Source organism: Ovis canadensis, chromosome 1 (genome assembly GCF_042477335.2).
Source record: "Ovis canadensis isolate MfBH-ARS-UI-01 breed Bighorn chromosome 1, ARS-UI_OviCan_v2, whole genome shotgun sequence".
Lineage (NCBI taxonomy): Eukaryota > Metazoa > Chordata > Mammalia > Artiodactyla > Bovidae > Ovis > Ovis canadensis.
The window spans coordinates 204,146,118-204,161,047 of NC_091245.1; the positions used below are offsets into that span (position 1 = coordinate 204,146,118).

The 14,930-nt window shown below is 44.7% G+C and overlaps 1 protein-coding gene across 9 annotated transcripts in view; it reads left to right on the forward strand.

The window, feature by feature from the left end:
* The window catches only part of DGKG (diacylglycerol kinase gamma), a 223,958-nt gene that overhangs the window by 69,544 nt on the left and 139,484 nt on the right, over positions 1-14,930 (forward strand). For 5 of the 9 annotated variants that reach the window (XM_069558608.1, XM_069558619.1, XM_069558572.1 and 2 more), the window contains exons 3-5: positions 673-749; positions 8,778-9,042; positions 9,462-9,524. In XM_069558608.1, the coding sequence (XP_069414709.1) occupies positions 673-749; positions 8,778-9,042; positions 9,462-9,524 (405 nt within the window). The remainder of the gene's footprint in view (positions 1-672; positions 750-8,777; positions 9,043-9,461; positions 9,525-14,930) is intronic. The other 4 variants (XM_069558614.1, XM_069558627.1, XM_069558603.1 and 1 more) reach the window with 1 other exon arrangement.

A 14,930-nucleotide genomic window follows, 5' to 3' on the forward strand; every position in this document is an offset into this window, starting at 1 on the left:
CAATACTTGGTATGATATATAAAGACTTATAGCTCTGAAGGTAGAACCAGGCAGAAGATGGGCAAGTTAATAACTATAACACTATATGACAAGTGCTGTTACAGAGTTATGTACAAGTCATGTGGAAGCCAGAGGAGAGAGTGCTTAACTGATTAGTAAAATAAGGCTTTTCAAGGGAGTCAGCATTTCAGCTGACTACTGAGAATTGAGTGAAGTTTGCTATGCAGAAAAGAGACTCCATGGAAGAGTACACAGTGTGTTTAGAAATTTCTAGAAATGTGATTTGACATGGCTGAAAAATGGAGTGAATGAATGGTTAAAGTAAGAGATAAGGAGTAGGCTGGATCAGATCACCACGTACTTGTATACCGGCAAAGGGAGTTAAGCTTTATCCTAGAAAATTAAGAACTGTTTAAAGGTTTTGAGCAGAGACATGATCTAATCAGATTTGTGTTTTAGAAAGACAGTTCATATAGCAAGAGTGAAAATGTACTAAAAAAAAAAGAAAAAGAACTGAGAGGACAGAAAGGCAGATAAAGGTGACATTCTTCCATGTGGTTCTGGAAATGAGGGGCTGCTCCATCATAACCAGCATTACACATGAAGGATTGACTTGGCCTAGCTCCCATTTGCTGTTTACCAATGTTTCACATATGGGTTATGTCTTTCCAGATTCTTCCAAGAAGATAAAGTATGTCTTGGCTGAATTTAATGAGGGTGGGAGCCTCAAACAATATGGCCCACATGAGGTAAGAACATTTTCATTTCAAGCCTTTAAAAACCCCATGTTCTAGCCTTTCCATAACTTGCTCGAAGTTTAGCTCACTGCGAAGAATTTGTTTCTCAACACATTTTCTCCCAAGTTTCAAGTAAGCCATTGGTGCTACCTGGAGTTATATGTTCCCCAAGTCCATATCCTGGTGGTTCAGATGGTAAAGCATCTGCCTACAATTCAGGAGACCTGTGTTCAGTCCCTGGGTCAGGAAGATCCCCTGGAGAAGGAAATGGCACCCCACTCCAGTGCTCTTGCCTAGAAAATCCCATGGACGGAGGAGCCTGGTAGGCTACAGTCCATGGGGTCATAAAGAGTTGGACACGACTGAGCAACTTCACTCTCTCACAACCTCACAAGTTCATTCACCCTTTCAGCGTCTCTTCTCTCCTCAGGTCTCTTATCCTCCTCCCCTCCTCGATTCCCAGTCATCGACTATTTTCTACGTCACTGAGAAAATAGAAACAATCAGAAGAACTCGTCCCCAAAATACTCATCTTATATACCCACCTAGCTATACTGCTTCTCCTGTAACTGGGTCAACTCTCCGTGCTCTGATCTCATTTCAGCCCCCTGCTTGTACACTCAATCCCATCCTCTTTGGTCCACTGACAGGCCTTGCTTCAGCAACATATTTCTCTCTTTCTCTCCCTCTGTCTCTTCCCACCAGTTTTCTCTATATATTAGATCTATCTCATCAACAAATAAACATGCTGCTATTTCTCCTATATTTAAAAAAAAATCCTCTGACTCCACTTCTCCCTCCAGCTACCACTTCGTCTCTCTCCTATCCTTTATCGCAAGTAAGCTGTTCAAAAGATGTGTCTATACTTATTGCTTCCAATTTCTCTTTTTCCCACTTTTCTGAAAGTTCTTCAGTCGGCATGTAGCCCCCACTCCTCCACTAAAACCACTAGTTGAGACAGCCAAGAACCTCCATGTGGCTATACTCAAGTCATTTTACTCAACAGCATTGGACATGATTGGTCAAATCCTCCTCCACTTTCTGCACTTGATTTTCAGGACACTACACTCTCCTGATTTTTCTCTTACCCCTTTACTTGACATTTCCACTTGAAAATCAAATAGGAATATGAAACTTAACATAAGCTAACTGAGCTTTTTCATCTTCCTCTATAAAACTTGTTTTTCCAGCAGTCTTTCCCATTTCAGTAAACGACAGCTCCGCATTTCAAGTTATTCAGCCTAAAACTATGGAGTCATCATTGACTTTTCTCTTTCCTGCTTTCCTCACATCTCGTGGATAATTTACCAGCAACCTCCATCACTGCTACCTTCAAAATACACCCAAATTCCAGACACATCCCGCTACATGCTCTGCTACCTCCCTGACCTGCATCGCCACCATGCTTTGCCCAGATCACTGCAGCAGTCTCCTCACTGGGCTCCCTGTTTTTGCTCTTGACCTTGAAAATCTATTCTTCATACACATACTGAGCAGTCTGTTAAAACTGAAGTCAGATCATATCACTGCCCTGTTCCACAATCTCTTATGGTCTGCCCACCTGGTACTAGAGTCAAAAATCAAGGTCATTACAATCTGCACCCCCACCCTACTCTCAGACCTCATCTCCTGCTAATCTTCTTCTCATTTTTTCCCAGCCTCATTAGCCTCTTTGATGCCATCAAACAAGTCAAGGTCGCTTTAACCGTAATATCCGTGCCTTTGCTCCGGCTTCTTCCTGCCGTGTTCCTCCCCTAGCTATTCATATCATTCATTCCATCACCTCCTGCAAGTGTTTGCTCAAATCACCTTCTCAGTGGATGTCACATTCTCTATCTAAATGTTAGGCCCTACTTTTCTAGCGCTTCATATCTTCCCGCTCTGCCTTATGTTCCTCCTTAGTACTTCTCACCATCTGTCATACTATATAACTTAATTATTTAATTGTCTATCTCTTCCGTTGGAATATTTTTGTTCACTGCTATGTCCTCAGTGCCCAGAAGAGTATCTGGCTCATAGCAGGCACCCAACAAACATTTGTTGAATGAATAAATGTATGCCAGACTTTGCTTACTTTCAAATTCAGCTTATGTAAAGTTTTCTGAGAGTCCAGCACTGTGCTGGACACTGTAGAAGACATAAAGATGAGGAAGCACAGTTCCCGGCCTCCCTCCAGAACTTACTTCCTACTGGCAGGGCCAAGTTTGAGAACCATGACCCTGGAGTCACAGGATCTTAGTTTAGACTCCTACCTTTGCTGCAAACCAGCACTGTGACCTTGAATATTTCTTCATCTGTGAACCTCAGTTTGAGCCTCAGTTTCTTCATCTGTGAACTGAAGATAATAACAACCAAAAAGAAAGACCTTGAAGCTTACAAATGAGTGAACTACATAAGATGATTCTGAAAAATGTCTAAGACTTTAAGGACACTGAAAATAGTGCCTATTATTATTCCCCTTCTGTTCCCTTTCCCCAGAATGTCTTAAACTCAACTCCTTCTTCCCTGGTCCTGGGTCTTTTTATGAGAGCTAATTGCAGAAAAGCTACTGATCATAAGGACAAACTTGGGAGGAGGCTGGCCGCTTACTTATTCATGTTGTCATCCTTTCAGTAGACCTTGAGTCAGTTCCTTCTCTGCTGGGTCCTAGGAGAGAACCAACAGAGCCCATACCCTAGGGATACACCTGAGAGGTGCTTTAGATAAAATGCACCAATCACCTGAGAGTAAAGCAGAAAGAAGATTGACAAAACAGGGACCAGACTGAAAACACACTTTTCAAAGAACATTCCTGAGGACAAACTATGTAGTAAGGATGCCAAAGGCAGCAAAGACCTTGCAGCCCCCCAATTGCCATGCCCACCTCCAAAAACAGGAATAAAGACCAACGGGGTGGGGCTGCTAATCAGCCTGTCCGCCCTGAGGCTGACGAGTAGGAGGGAACAGTTTGGTCAGGGCTGCAGAGGGTGTGAAGGCCACAGGAGCTTACAGAAGCAGGGAGCAGCTTGGCTGCTATGAGCTTGCTGCCACCCCCGCCGCTCTTTATACCCTGGCATTCCTGTGTCCCAGGGGAGCTCCATCACTCTGATTTCATTCTCTCTCACAGTGTGGCTGGCTTCAAGTAGGTATTATGTGCCAGCACGGGGTTCAGAAACAAGGGTTTAAATTCTCTTGAGCTTGATGGCTTACTGCTGCTAAAATGTCTCAGCGAACAGTGAGTTAGCTGTTGGAAGGGGCAGGTTGCTTAGGAAAGCAAGGCCAGAAAGAAAAGTTTGTAGGGTGGCCATGATAAGCGTACTCTTGCCCGCTGGCACCGCGTGATTCTCTGGAGAACAGAGTGCCGCTGAAGACTGAAGAAAGTAGACAGAAACAGTGAAGCCAAAAAGGCAGGGGCACCTGGTAGCATCTCCACACAAAGCACAGCTCTGCCTCCTGCTTTATGACTTTGAGCAGGTTATGTTTCCAGAATTATTTCTTCATCCACCACATGACAGTAACAGTACCATCTCACATTGTTGTTTTAAGACTTAAGCAAGACAGTGATCAACAGACTCTTCATCTCCTTCCTTTTTAGCCTGTGGAAGAATTAACAATTGCCTAGCTAGTTTCCACATGAAAGTCACACTTTCTGGGGAAAAAGAAAAAAAAAAGTCTGAACAATGGCAGTGTCTAAGATATTACTCAGGGTTCTGAGAACTGCCAGTGTGCTGCATAGCGGTTGGTTATCTGCTTTGGGCAACCACTTCCTACCCATCACACAATAACCAGGCAGCTACCCTGAACTTGTTCTGTACTCATAAAAAAACGTATTCTTTTGCAACCCAGATGTCACTAACAGTGGGCCCTAGTCACATCTCCTTGCCTGTTGAACTTGGAGTGCTTAGAGGGGCTGGCAGGGAGCACAGTGTCAGCACTGGGGCCTGGACAAATAAAATGGCAGGAGCACTGGACCAGGAGTCGGGAGATGATGCTTCTGGTTTCACTTTGCTGTGAACTGGCTGAGACAGACTAACTTCCAGAGTCTTGGTGATATAAGGCGATCAAGTTCACTCTGAGCTCTTCTGATGTGAATGCTCTGTGTTTCTGGGCTTATTTTTACCACTTTGTTCCCCAGGACAGGGCCAGAGTGATTGAACATGTGCTCAGTCACAACTGCTTTCTAAGTTCTAACAGTTTGTCAGTTTTTCTTCTACGGCACTCACCACTGTTGACCCTGTATTAGAATTATTTCAGTACCTTTGCCACTGAGTCTCTTAAAAGTATGGACTCATGCCTAATTCACCAGTGAGTTCCCCACTGGTGCCTAGCACTGTGTCTTGTACCTAGGAGACTCAGTACATTGATTGAAGAGACCCCACAGTAACTGATGACAGCAAGTATACCAACTAGAAACCAAACATCCATTAAAATACTATCAGGAAATACCATGATAGGCGGTGTGGGGGATACAAAGATGATATAAGACAAATCCCTACGTTTTAGTGTGTGTGTCATGATCAACTATATATTGAGAGGGTAGCAATGTGGGCATCCCAAGTCAGGAACCAAGGTGGAAAAGTAGAGCAATTCAGGCACAAGAGATCATACTAGGCTTTCTGGAGGAGGTGGCATCTGAGTTGGGCCAAGAAAGTAGTTCATGTAAGTACATGAAAGCCTGGCCAGGAAAGAACAGAGATCAGTGTAGAGGTACACACAGAGAATCAGAGGAGAAAAGACCAGAGTGGTTTCCGAGCTTGAAGCAGCTACAAACCTAGGTTGGAGTGGGAGTATAATAGGGCTTTGAATCCCAAAGGACTCAAGGAATGAACAGGATGATCCACCGGACTGCAGCAATGCTGCATATTAGATCTTCTATTTACATCTATTTTTTTCTAATTTCTTTGTCTTTTATAATGTATAGTAGAGCAGCACAGTAACACATGTATACAATGTGTACATGAAGATAAACGAGAGTGTGTGTTTGAAAATCTTAACAGAAGGGCACATGATTTTAAAAGTTTGGAGACAAGTGATCTCGACTCTCCCATGGGTAATTAGAGGCTGAGGAAAGTTTTTGTGTTGAGAAGCAATCTGATCAGAATTGAGCTTTGGGAAGATCAACCTGGCAAGGATGGGAAAGATGAGAGGACTCACAGATGGAGGTGGAGGCAGAGAAGGCTTGGAGGGGCATTACCGTGGCCCAGATGGGATACATGAAACAGGAGTCTGAAACCAGGTATGTGAGGGCCTTCAACATTCCTTGTCAGGATGGTGGCTGATGGGCCATGGACACAAAAAAGACCTGGATATGACAGAAGTTGCAAAAGAACAGTGGAAAGAAGGAAGAGACAAGAATTGATCTCAGACAACTGGGAGTTCAAAGCTGAGCCTGGAATATTGAGAGAAATGCTGCCACTGGCATTAACAGAAACTGCACAGTTAGAAGGCCTTCCCTTGTGGCACAGATGGTAAAGAATCCGCCTGCAATACAGGAGACCTAGGTTCAATCCCTGGGTTGGGAAGATCCCCTGGAGGAGGGCATAGCAACCCACTCCAGTATTCTTGCATGGAGAATCCCCATGGACAGAGGAGCCTGATGGGCTAGGGTCCACAGGGTCGCAAAGAGTCAGACACGCCTCAGCAACTAAGCACAGCACAGCAGCACAGTCAGGAAGAGGAGCCAGTTTAAGAAAGAATCTAATGGTAGTTTACAGCTTGAGATCTTCTGGTCCAGCCCTACATAGTTTGCTGAGGAAAAACCCAAGGAGGAAAATGTGGTGGACCTTATATTAGTCACAAGGTCTCCTGAATCTTACACTGGTCTTGTTTGAAGATCTTCCAGCTTTGGTTTTTTAAGAGCATTATGTAAGACTTTAACTGAATTTCATTTTTATTAAATCATTTAGTACACTCTATTTTCCAGAAATATTTTATGCTGATAGTTTTCAATTTGAGGCCAACCCAGAAAAAGTTAACAGAACATTTTGGAGCTCAAAACTATATTGTTAAACGGTACTTGTTGATTAAAATGTGTAAAAGAAGGACAATGCAAAAAAAAAAAAAAGAGCCTTTTAAAATAAATTAATAATAAAGATGAGAAAATCTAAAAATAGATCATTGAATTTGTAACCCTCAAGAGAGGAGATTCAGAGGTAATGCACTGGAATCCAAGTTGAGTGGATTAAGGAGGGGAGGAGAAGTGTGAAGGGGATGGGAAGAAGCACAGGCTAGTAGCTCAAGCCATCAATAATTTCTTTGGAAGAGTGGTCTGAACGTGTTCACAGGTAGAGAAGCAGGTGCTGGGATATGCCATAAGAGACAGAGAAGGTAAAATCCAGGGTCACATTGGGTGGGTTCCACTTGAAAAGTAGGAGAAGATTTTGCCATTGTGAACTGGGAAAACGGCAGAGGATGTGCAAGGAAGAGACATTCTGAAGTGCTGAGGTAGTGGAGACAGGACAGAAAGACCACAAAATTCAGGAAAGGCAAAGAGAGAGACGGAGGCTGAGAGCTATCCCAGAAATGTGAGTCCACCACTTGCATGGAGATCCTTCCTCTGGTAAGAGCCTTCATTATCTTCTGTCCAACCAAATCAGGCTTCCTCCGCTCTGCCAGGGAGATATTTGAACTGCCCACCCTGAGGCTAAAGAGAAGCCACCTTGCAAGCGCCCTCCCAGTGTGGTCCAGAGAGCGCTGCTTGTTTTAAGGACCAAGACTCGGTATCGCAAACCTGATGGTGCATGTGCCAGCCAGCTCCTGGTTCTGGGAAGACTCTCAGATCTTCCAGAAGAGACAAGGGGTTAAAAGCTATTCACATTTTCAGGGAGAGCCAAGTAGCCTCCCAAAAAGGGATTTTTATTGCTATTGTTCACAAAAGCCTGCACAGCGGATCTTGGAGCAGCGCTTCCTCAGATGATTTCCAGGAGCATCTGCCGATTTGATGAAAAATCTGATGCCATCAAAACCCAAGCCAGTGATGACTCACTGCGCGCTGTTGTTGTCGGGCGTTTGCTGAGAGCAGCAGCTCTTTCTGGCAGTCCTCCCAACCTGGGACCAGAAGCCAGGCAGCACTGGGCAACATACAGCAAGGAGAGGTGCTAGTTTGGGGCATGTTTCTTGGTTCTACCTTCTGTCCTTGGCATCCTGTTCTTCTCTCCTGGAGCCTGAAACCTTCACAAGGACATGTTTTGAGAACAAATGAGCCAGACACACACCCTCCCCTGTTATCTTGAGGTTTCTCCAAAGAAGGTCAATTATGAAAGTAATGAAAGATGGAGCCTGTCCCCTTTTTATTTTCTGGGACCTGAATCCTCAGGAATCACATCCCTCACAGTGTAAGCAGAAAATTGACATACCACAGAAGAGCAATTGCTCTCCATTGTGTTTTCAACTATATCCTTCTTCATCTTTTTTTAATTGAAGTACATCTGATTCATGACATTATATTATTGTCATGTGTGCAGCATAGTGATTCAATATTTTTACAGGTTATGCTCCATTTAAAGTTATTACAGAATAATGGTTGTGTTTCCCTGTGCTCTACACTATATCCTTGTTGCTTATTTATTTTATACATAGTAGTTTGAACCTCTTAATCCCATGCCCCTGTCTTGCCCTCCTCACTTTCCTCTCCCCTCTCTCCTTGTCTTCATCTTAACTAGGATTCCAGGGCACTGACCTAGTCCTGCTCATTAGAGTCAAGACCCTCATGTGGGGCTGGACTCAAACAGGGCCCTCATTCCCAGGACTCACTCTCCATTGCCCCCTTTTCGGCCTAAACTTAGACAAGTCTTGTTACAAAAGCCTGCTGTGGATTCGTGTCCTACCAAGCCCCAACATATAACCACCAGTTTTTTCTCTTTCTTACATCCTACCCCTACTCCCTGTACCTGTCTCTCTATCACACGCTGAGCCTTTTTATTCCTGCCCCCAACAATCACTCCACTCCCTCCAACTTGCCTTTCCACTGCCAGCTCCCCAGTTCCTCCTTCTTCTCTCCCCACTCACTTCTCTGTCTTTTCATGTCTCTCCACTGACATTTCCCTCTTTATCCCTTCTCAGCCAATCAGCTATGATGTCTTCAAGCTGTTCATGAAGGCATACCTGGAGGTGGACCTTCCTCAGCCACTGAGCACACACCTCTTCCTGGCTTTCAGCCAGAAGCCCCGACAGGAGACCCCTGAGCACCCAAAGGAGGGAGCCAGCAACAGTGAGGCCAGTGGCGCAGGTACCTGGACCAGCATCCCCGAGACGGAGGGGAGGTTTTGCGGCTCTGACCCACTTGCCACAAGCTCAGGCTGCACTTGTGGAGGATCCCTTGTGCATGGTAACTTCCCTATGGGGAGGAGGAGGGAATGGGGATCAAGGAACCAGGACTCCTGCCCTCTCAGGAAGTCCTGTCTGACACATCTCTCATAATGCCTGCCACTCAGAATCAGAGAAGAGGATGGGGAAGAGGAGGCATAAGGTAATGTATGGCAGTGGGGGTGGGTCTTCCACAAAAGTTGCCAGTTCCTGGGGAGCACAGTCAGCTTGTGTGCCCTGAGGGTGTTAGCGCAGGGGAAGGTGTGGTTACTGCCTTTCTGGAGTTTGGGCTGTAGCAGGGAAGACTCAGCCAACTCCAGTAAGTGAGCATGAACCCAGCAGACACCAGAGGCACTGAGATCCAGACTTTGTGGGGTCTCCTACCTCCCAAAAAACCTAGAGGACAGGGGCCGGTCATGATATCTTCTTTTTATTCCCCAGATTCCAACATACAGAATGCAGATAATGGTGCCAAAGCAGACGAGGCTTGTGCCCCTGATATGGGTGAGTCTTTGGAGGAGGAGAGGGCAGAACCTCATTCCTGGGGGGCACGGGGAAATCTGACTAGCAATTTTGTCTCCTTGTAACAGTATACCCTTGTAAAGGTCTCATCTACTCAGAAGGGCAGGTCAGGACTTCCGACAGCTCATTAGACGTTTACTTCTGATGGATCTGCCTAGCCAAAGGGTTGAGGGCGAAGGAGAATGTGTACAATGGGAGTTTGGGAGAAGGGGAGCAGAGAGAGAGAGCCAGAGTCAGAGAGTGTATGTGAAGAAGTGGCTCTAGGGCTATCGTGGAATGGCTAAGAGGGGGCAGGGCGAGAAGGCGAGAAGAGGCTTGGTTGATTTCCAGCAATATCCACATGCATGCGTTTGAAAAGTGGAGGGAAGCAAGAGGAAGCCGGCTAACATTGTTTTGATGATCCGTTTGCCAGGCATCTGCTTTTATTGCATGTCTCACCTCAGCCTCTGTAATCACGCCACTTCACACACTGAACTGAGGCGTTAAGAGATTCCATACCACTGTGTGACTGTGGATCTAGAGATTCAACCCAGGATTGTTCAGACCCCAAGCTGCTGCTCTTTCCTACACTGAGAGAGGAAGCAGTGGTCTCTCCTGAGATGCCTAGACTAAGGTTTGTCTCCACATAGAGGCACCAGTCTGCTTAGGTCCTAAGGGAATGATCAAGGCTGCACTCCCCGTGGGGCCACTGCCCTCATGCCTGGCTGGCTGTGTACCGGCTCTTGGGTCATGATTGATGGAGAACCTTCCCTGGCACATTTATCAAAGGGAGGCCGTTCCTCCGTTAACAGGCACCGTCCCAAGGGCAGAAGCTCCTAGGAAAGAAAATATTATCCTCCTTGACCTCTGTTCTAAGATATAATACAAATTTCCTGGGTACAATCAATTCAAGCTGGGTCAGACAGTAAGACTGTTGGCTAAGAATCTGGACTTTAGAGGTAGAGTTCTTGGGTTTGAGGCCAAGGTCTGACAATATCTATCTCTATAACCTTGGGTATGTTTGGATCATGTCTCTGGGCCTCAGTTTCCCCATCTGTAACATGAGATGACAGTAAGTGTTACTACCGAGGTTAAGTGAGTTATGTGTATAAGATGCTTACAGTAGTGCCTGCAACAGAGTAAATGTTCAGCAATTATCATTCAGGCCACTCTCCAGAAAGTCACGCTATTCTCAATTCATTGTGTCTGCCAGAACCTCTTTCAGTGTATACCCTCAGTCTCCAAATGTATCCACTGGGCATCCCCTTTGCATGGAAGGACCCTTAGGGACTGTCTCCTTCCCAGGTTGCTCTTGGAATAAGGGAGACAGACCTTTTTTCCTTTGCATTATTGTTTGGAAAAGATTGATACACATTGGTGAACTCCAGCTCTTAAGATGTGCCCAACGGATAAAGAATGCAGTTTTAATGTATCTATCTACTTACCTACCTACCTAGCTATAGTCCATGGAGTCACAAAGAGTCAGACACAACTGAGCAACTAGTACTTGCAAACCTACCTAGATATCTATCTATCTAAATACATACATACCTGGCAGGATAGATAAAAGATAACACAGAATGAGAACTGTCTGTAACAGGGACCTAGGATGAGAGAATTTCTTTAAGCAGATGCTAGATGTAGGTCTGATCTTTTTCTCTAGTCATGGCAAAAAGGGCAGCTAGAGGATTATAGAAGTTTCAGTGTGTCACTGAAGGACTAATGAGATCAAACACTCACTCCAGATGGAAAGCAGAACATGGTTGGGAAAGGAGACTTGCCTCTGGACCATAAACTAATCAAATTCCAGGCTTCTCCTAGAGCTTCAGAAAGCGAAATTAAGAGCATCGCTGCCTTCTGAGGTCTTCGCGGCCAGCAGCAGGGCAAGACTGCCAAGTTTAGCTCACCCACTCCTCTGCCCAGCATCTCACTCAGGCGTGCTAGGTCCAGGGCCCACTGGTCAGAATGGATAGGTCATGAGTAAATCTTAAATCTTATGTGGAATAGAGAGATCATATTATGATATAAATCATTCTATTCTATGGTAGAAAGAAAAGCTTCAAACTGGAAGCTTTGAGATTCTAAACTCTCAGCAAGAAAATCAGCTAAGAAAGCTGTCTTCTTCTTTACCCGGACACTTTGTCCAGAGATTTTCTTAGTCCAAGTATCAGGAACTTCAAGAGGAGCCTGAGAGAAGTTACATTCATTCCCTGAGGTTCCAGATTGTCTGGACAGGGTTTTGTTTCTGTGGCTGAAGTTTCCAAGAACTTAGTGAGGGCTGTCATTATGTGATATCTGAGTAAATATAACCAATGATGATAACAGAGGGTGGCTGGCTTATTTGACCACCATGCTTATTTGCTATATTTGTATCATTTTGAGTCTCAGAGTAACTTCCAGAGGAAGTTCTTCTCCTGGAGAAGTGATTTGTCAGGTACTGCTTTCCTCTGCGAGAATACTAGCCTCCTGTGGTTCAGTCATGAAAGGGCAGTTATCTGACTGCTGGCCCAGGGCAGTGTACAACATTTTTTCATCTTTTGAGACTTGAGATTTTAAGTAGCAAATTCTTTTCCGGTTGGGCCACCTTCCACAAATGTCTTAATTAGATGCCCCTGTTCAGCAGAAACAAGAATGTAGGGACAGGTGGACACCACAGAGAGGGGCCTCTGCCAACAAGAAAGAGCCAAGTTCTGGAGTCACTTTAGATCAGGCCATCTGTTGAAAATTTCACCCTTTTCCTGGTGCCCCAGCAGAAGCCAAAGAAACTTAATTCTCTTTTGATGTGGCCTGTGTAGACCTACCTGATCAAGCTCCAGGCTCAGTTCTACAACCACCCACTTTAATTATTCATTCCTGGAGCCAGGTGGGGGCATGGCTGGATCCATAAGCATAGCAGAGAGGGCCTTTCACTGAGTCCAGAGGTCAGCTCAGGGCCTCAAGCAGCCTGTCCTTCTCAAGAGTGTCAGCTCAGGAAAGGCCGATCTCACCCCTCCCTAAGTGCCCAGGAAAAATGGGATAAACAGCCTAAACTTCATTCTCCTGGTTTTTATTTGCTTCCTCAGGCAGTTGAGATGGTTCAGCAGCTTGGACTATTAGAGTCTCAAGGAAAATCCATCCATTTTTTAATTTAGAAGTAACATAATGTAAAAAAAATTTTTTTAAGAGTATGGGAAATGAAAGAAACAACAAAATCATCTAAATCTTCCAGTGCTAAACACACACACATACCCCACACACACCCACACCCACCCAACCCCGCCCCCCACTACACCTCTATCCTTGTAGGGGTCTTTTTTTTCCATAAATTTTTTATAGAACTGGAATTAGATTGTATATATATGATTTTGGATCCAGATTTTTTACTTAGCATTATATTCAAAATCACTTTTCATGTCATTCACAACTTTTGTTAAACATCAGTTTTAATACAAGTCTGTCTTTTAACAGATGAGAAGACTGAGGTTGGGTGTGGGGAGTAAGCCTACTTTTACAAGATCGCACATCATTTAGCACAAACCCAGGTTTCTGCTTAGTCTGGTATCCTTTCCACATTGCCCAGCTGGAAGGCATGAAGTAATGGGGAGACTTAGAAAGAAGGTGGAACAAGTCAGCTCTGCCCAAGAACCATCACTAAGAAGGGAGTGTGATGTGGCATCTGGATGGAACCTCTGTGCTCTGAAGAGGGTAGTCCCTGAGGGATGTGCTCAATGGCTGTGGGTCAGGGGTATTTCATGTAAGGTAGCATGAGCAGGTGCGACACCACTGGGACCGTATGCCACTCAATCCTTCTGCACCCCAGCATTTCCACTGCTGGACTGAACAGTAGGCCAAACTGAGGACTTAAACAGTGGCTCAAGATCCAGTCACAGCTCTGGTAACCAAAATGTCTTTGCAAAAGGATAATGTTAGTGTTTTTAACTGAAGTATGGTTGATTTATAATACTGTGTTAGTTTCAGGTGTATTCAGGTGTATAAAGTGATTCAGATGTATATTTTTTCAGATTATTTTCCATTATAGGTTGTTGCAAGATACTGGCTATAGTTTCCTGTGAGTGCATGTGTGCTAAGACACTTCAGTCGTGTCCAACTCCTTGCAACCTTATGGACTGTAACCCACCAGGCTCCTATGTCCCTGGGATTCTTCAAGCAAGAATACTGGAGTGGATTGCCATGCCCTCGTCCAGGGGATCTTCCCAACCCAGGGATGGAAACCACATCTCTTAGGTCTCCTGCACTGGCAGGCGGGTTCTTTACTCATAGTTTTCTGTACTGTACAGTAAATCATCATTGCTTACCTCTTTTACATGTGGTAGTGTGTATCTCTTCATCCCATCTCCTATTTATCCCTCCTCCCACTCCCCGTATTATTTTTTAGATTCCACAGATGAGTGATATCATATAATATTTCTCCTTCTCTGACTGACTGACTTCACTTAGTATGATATTCTCTAGGTCCACCCATGTTGCTGCAAATAGTATTATTTCATTCTTTTTAAATGGCTGAATAATATTCCATTGTATATGTACAAACCACATCCTCTTTATCCGTTCATCTGTTGATGGACACTTAGGTTGCTTCCACATCTTGGCTATTGTAAATAGTGTTGCTATGAACATTGGGGTGTGTGTGTCATTTGGAATTAGAGTTTTGGTCTTTTCCCAGAAGTGGGATTGCTGTGTCATGTGGTAGTTCTAGTTTTAGTTTTTAAGCAACCTCCATGCTGGTTTCCATAGTGGAGCAATTTCCATTCCCACCGACAGCGTAGAAAGGTTCCTTTTTTCCCATATATTCTCCAGCATTTATTATTTGTACAATTTTTAATGATGGCTCTTCTGACCAGTGTGAGGTGATATCTCATTGTGACTTTGATTTCATTTCTCTAGTAATTAGTGATGTTGACAGAGAAGGCAATGGCACCCCACTCCAGTACTCTTGCCTGGAAAATCCCATGGGCGGAGGAGCCAGGTGGGCTGTAGTCCATGGGGTCGCTAAGAGTCGGACACGACTGAGTGACTTCACTTTCACTTTTCACTTTCATGCATTGGAGAAGGATATGGCAACCCACTCCAGTGTTCTTGCCTGGAGAATCCCAGGGACGGGGGAGCCTGGTGGGCTGCCGTCTCTGGGGTCACACAGAGTCGGACACGAGAAGTGACTTAGCAGTAGCAGTAGTGATGCTGAGCTTTATTTCTTGTGCCTATTGGTCATCTATATGTTTTCTTTGGAGAAATGTCTATTTAGGTCTTCTGTCCAATTTTTGATTAGGTTCTTTTCATGTTAAATTGTATGAGCCATTTGTATATTTTGAGCTTCTCTGGTGGCTCAGACAGTAAAGAATCTGCTTGCAATGCAGGAGAGCCAGGTTTGATCCTTGGGTCAGGAAGATCCCCTGGAGAAGAAAATGACAA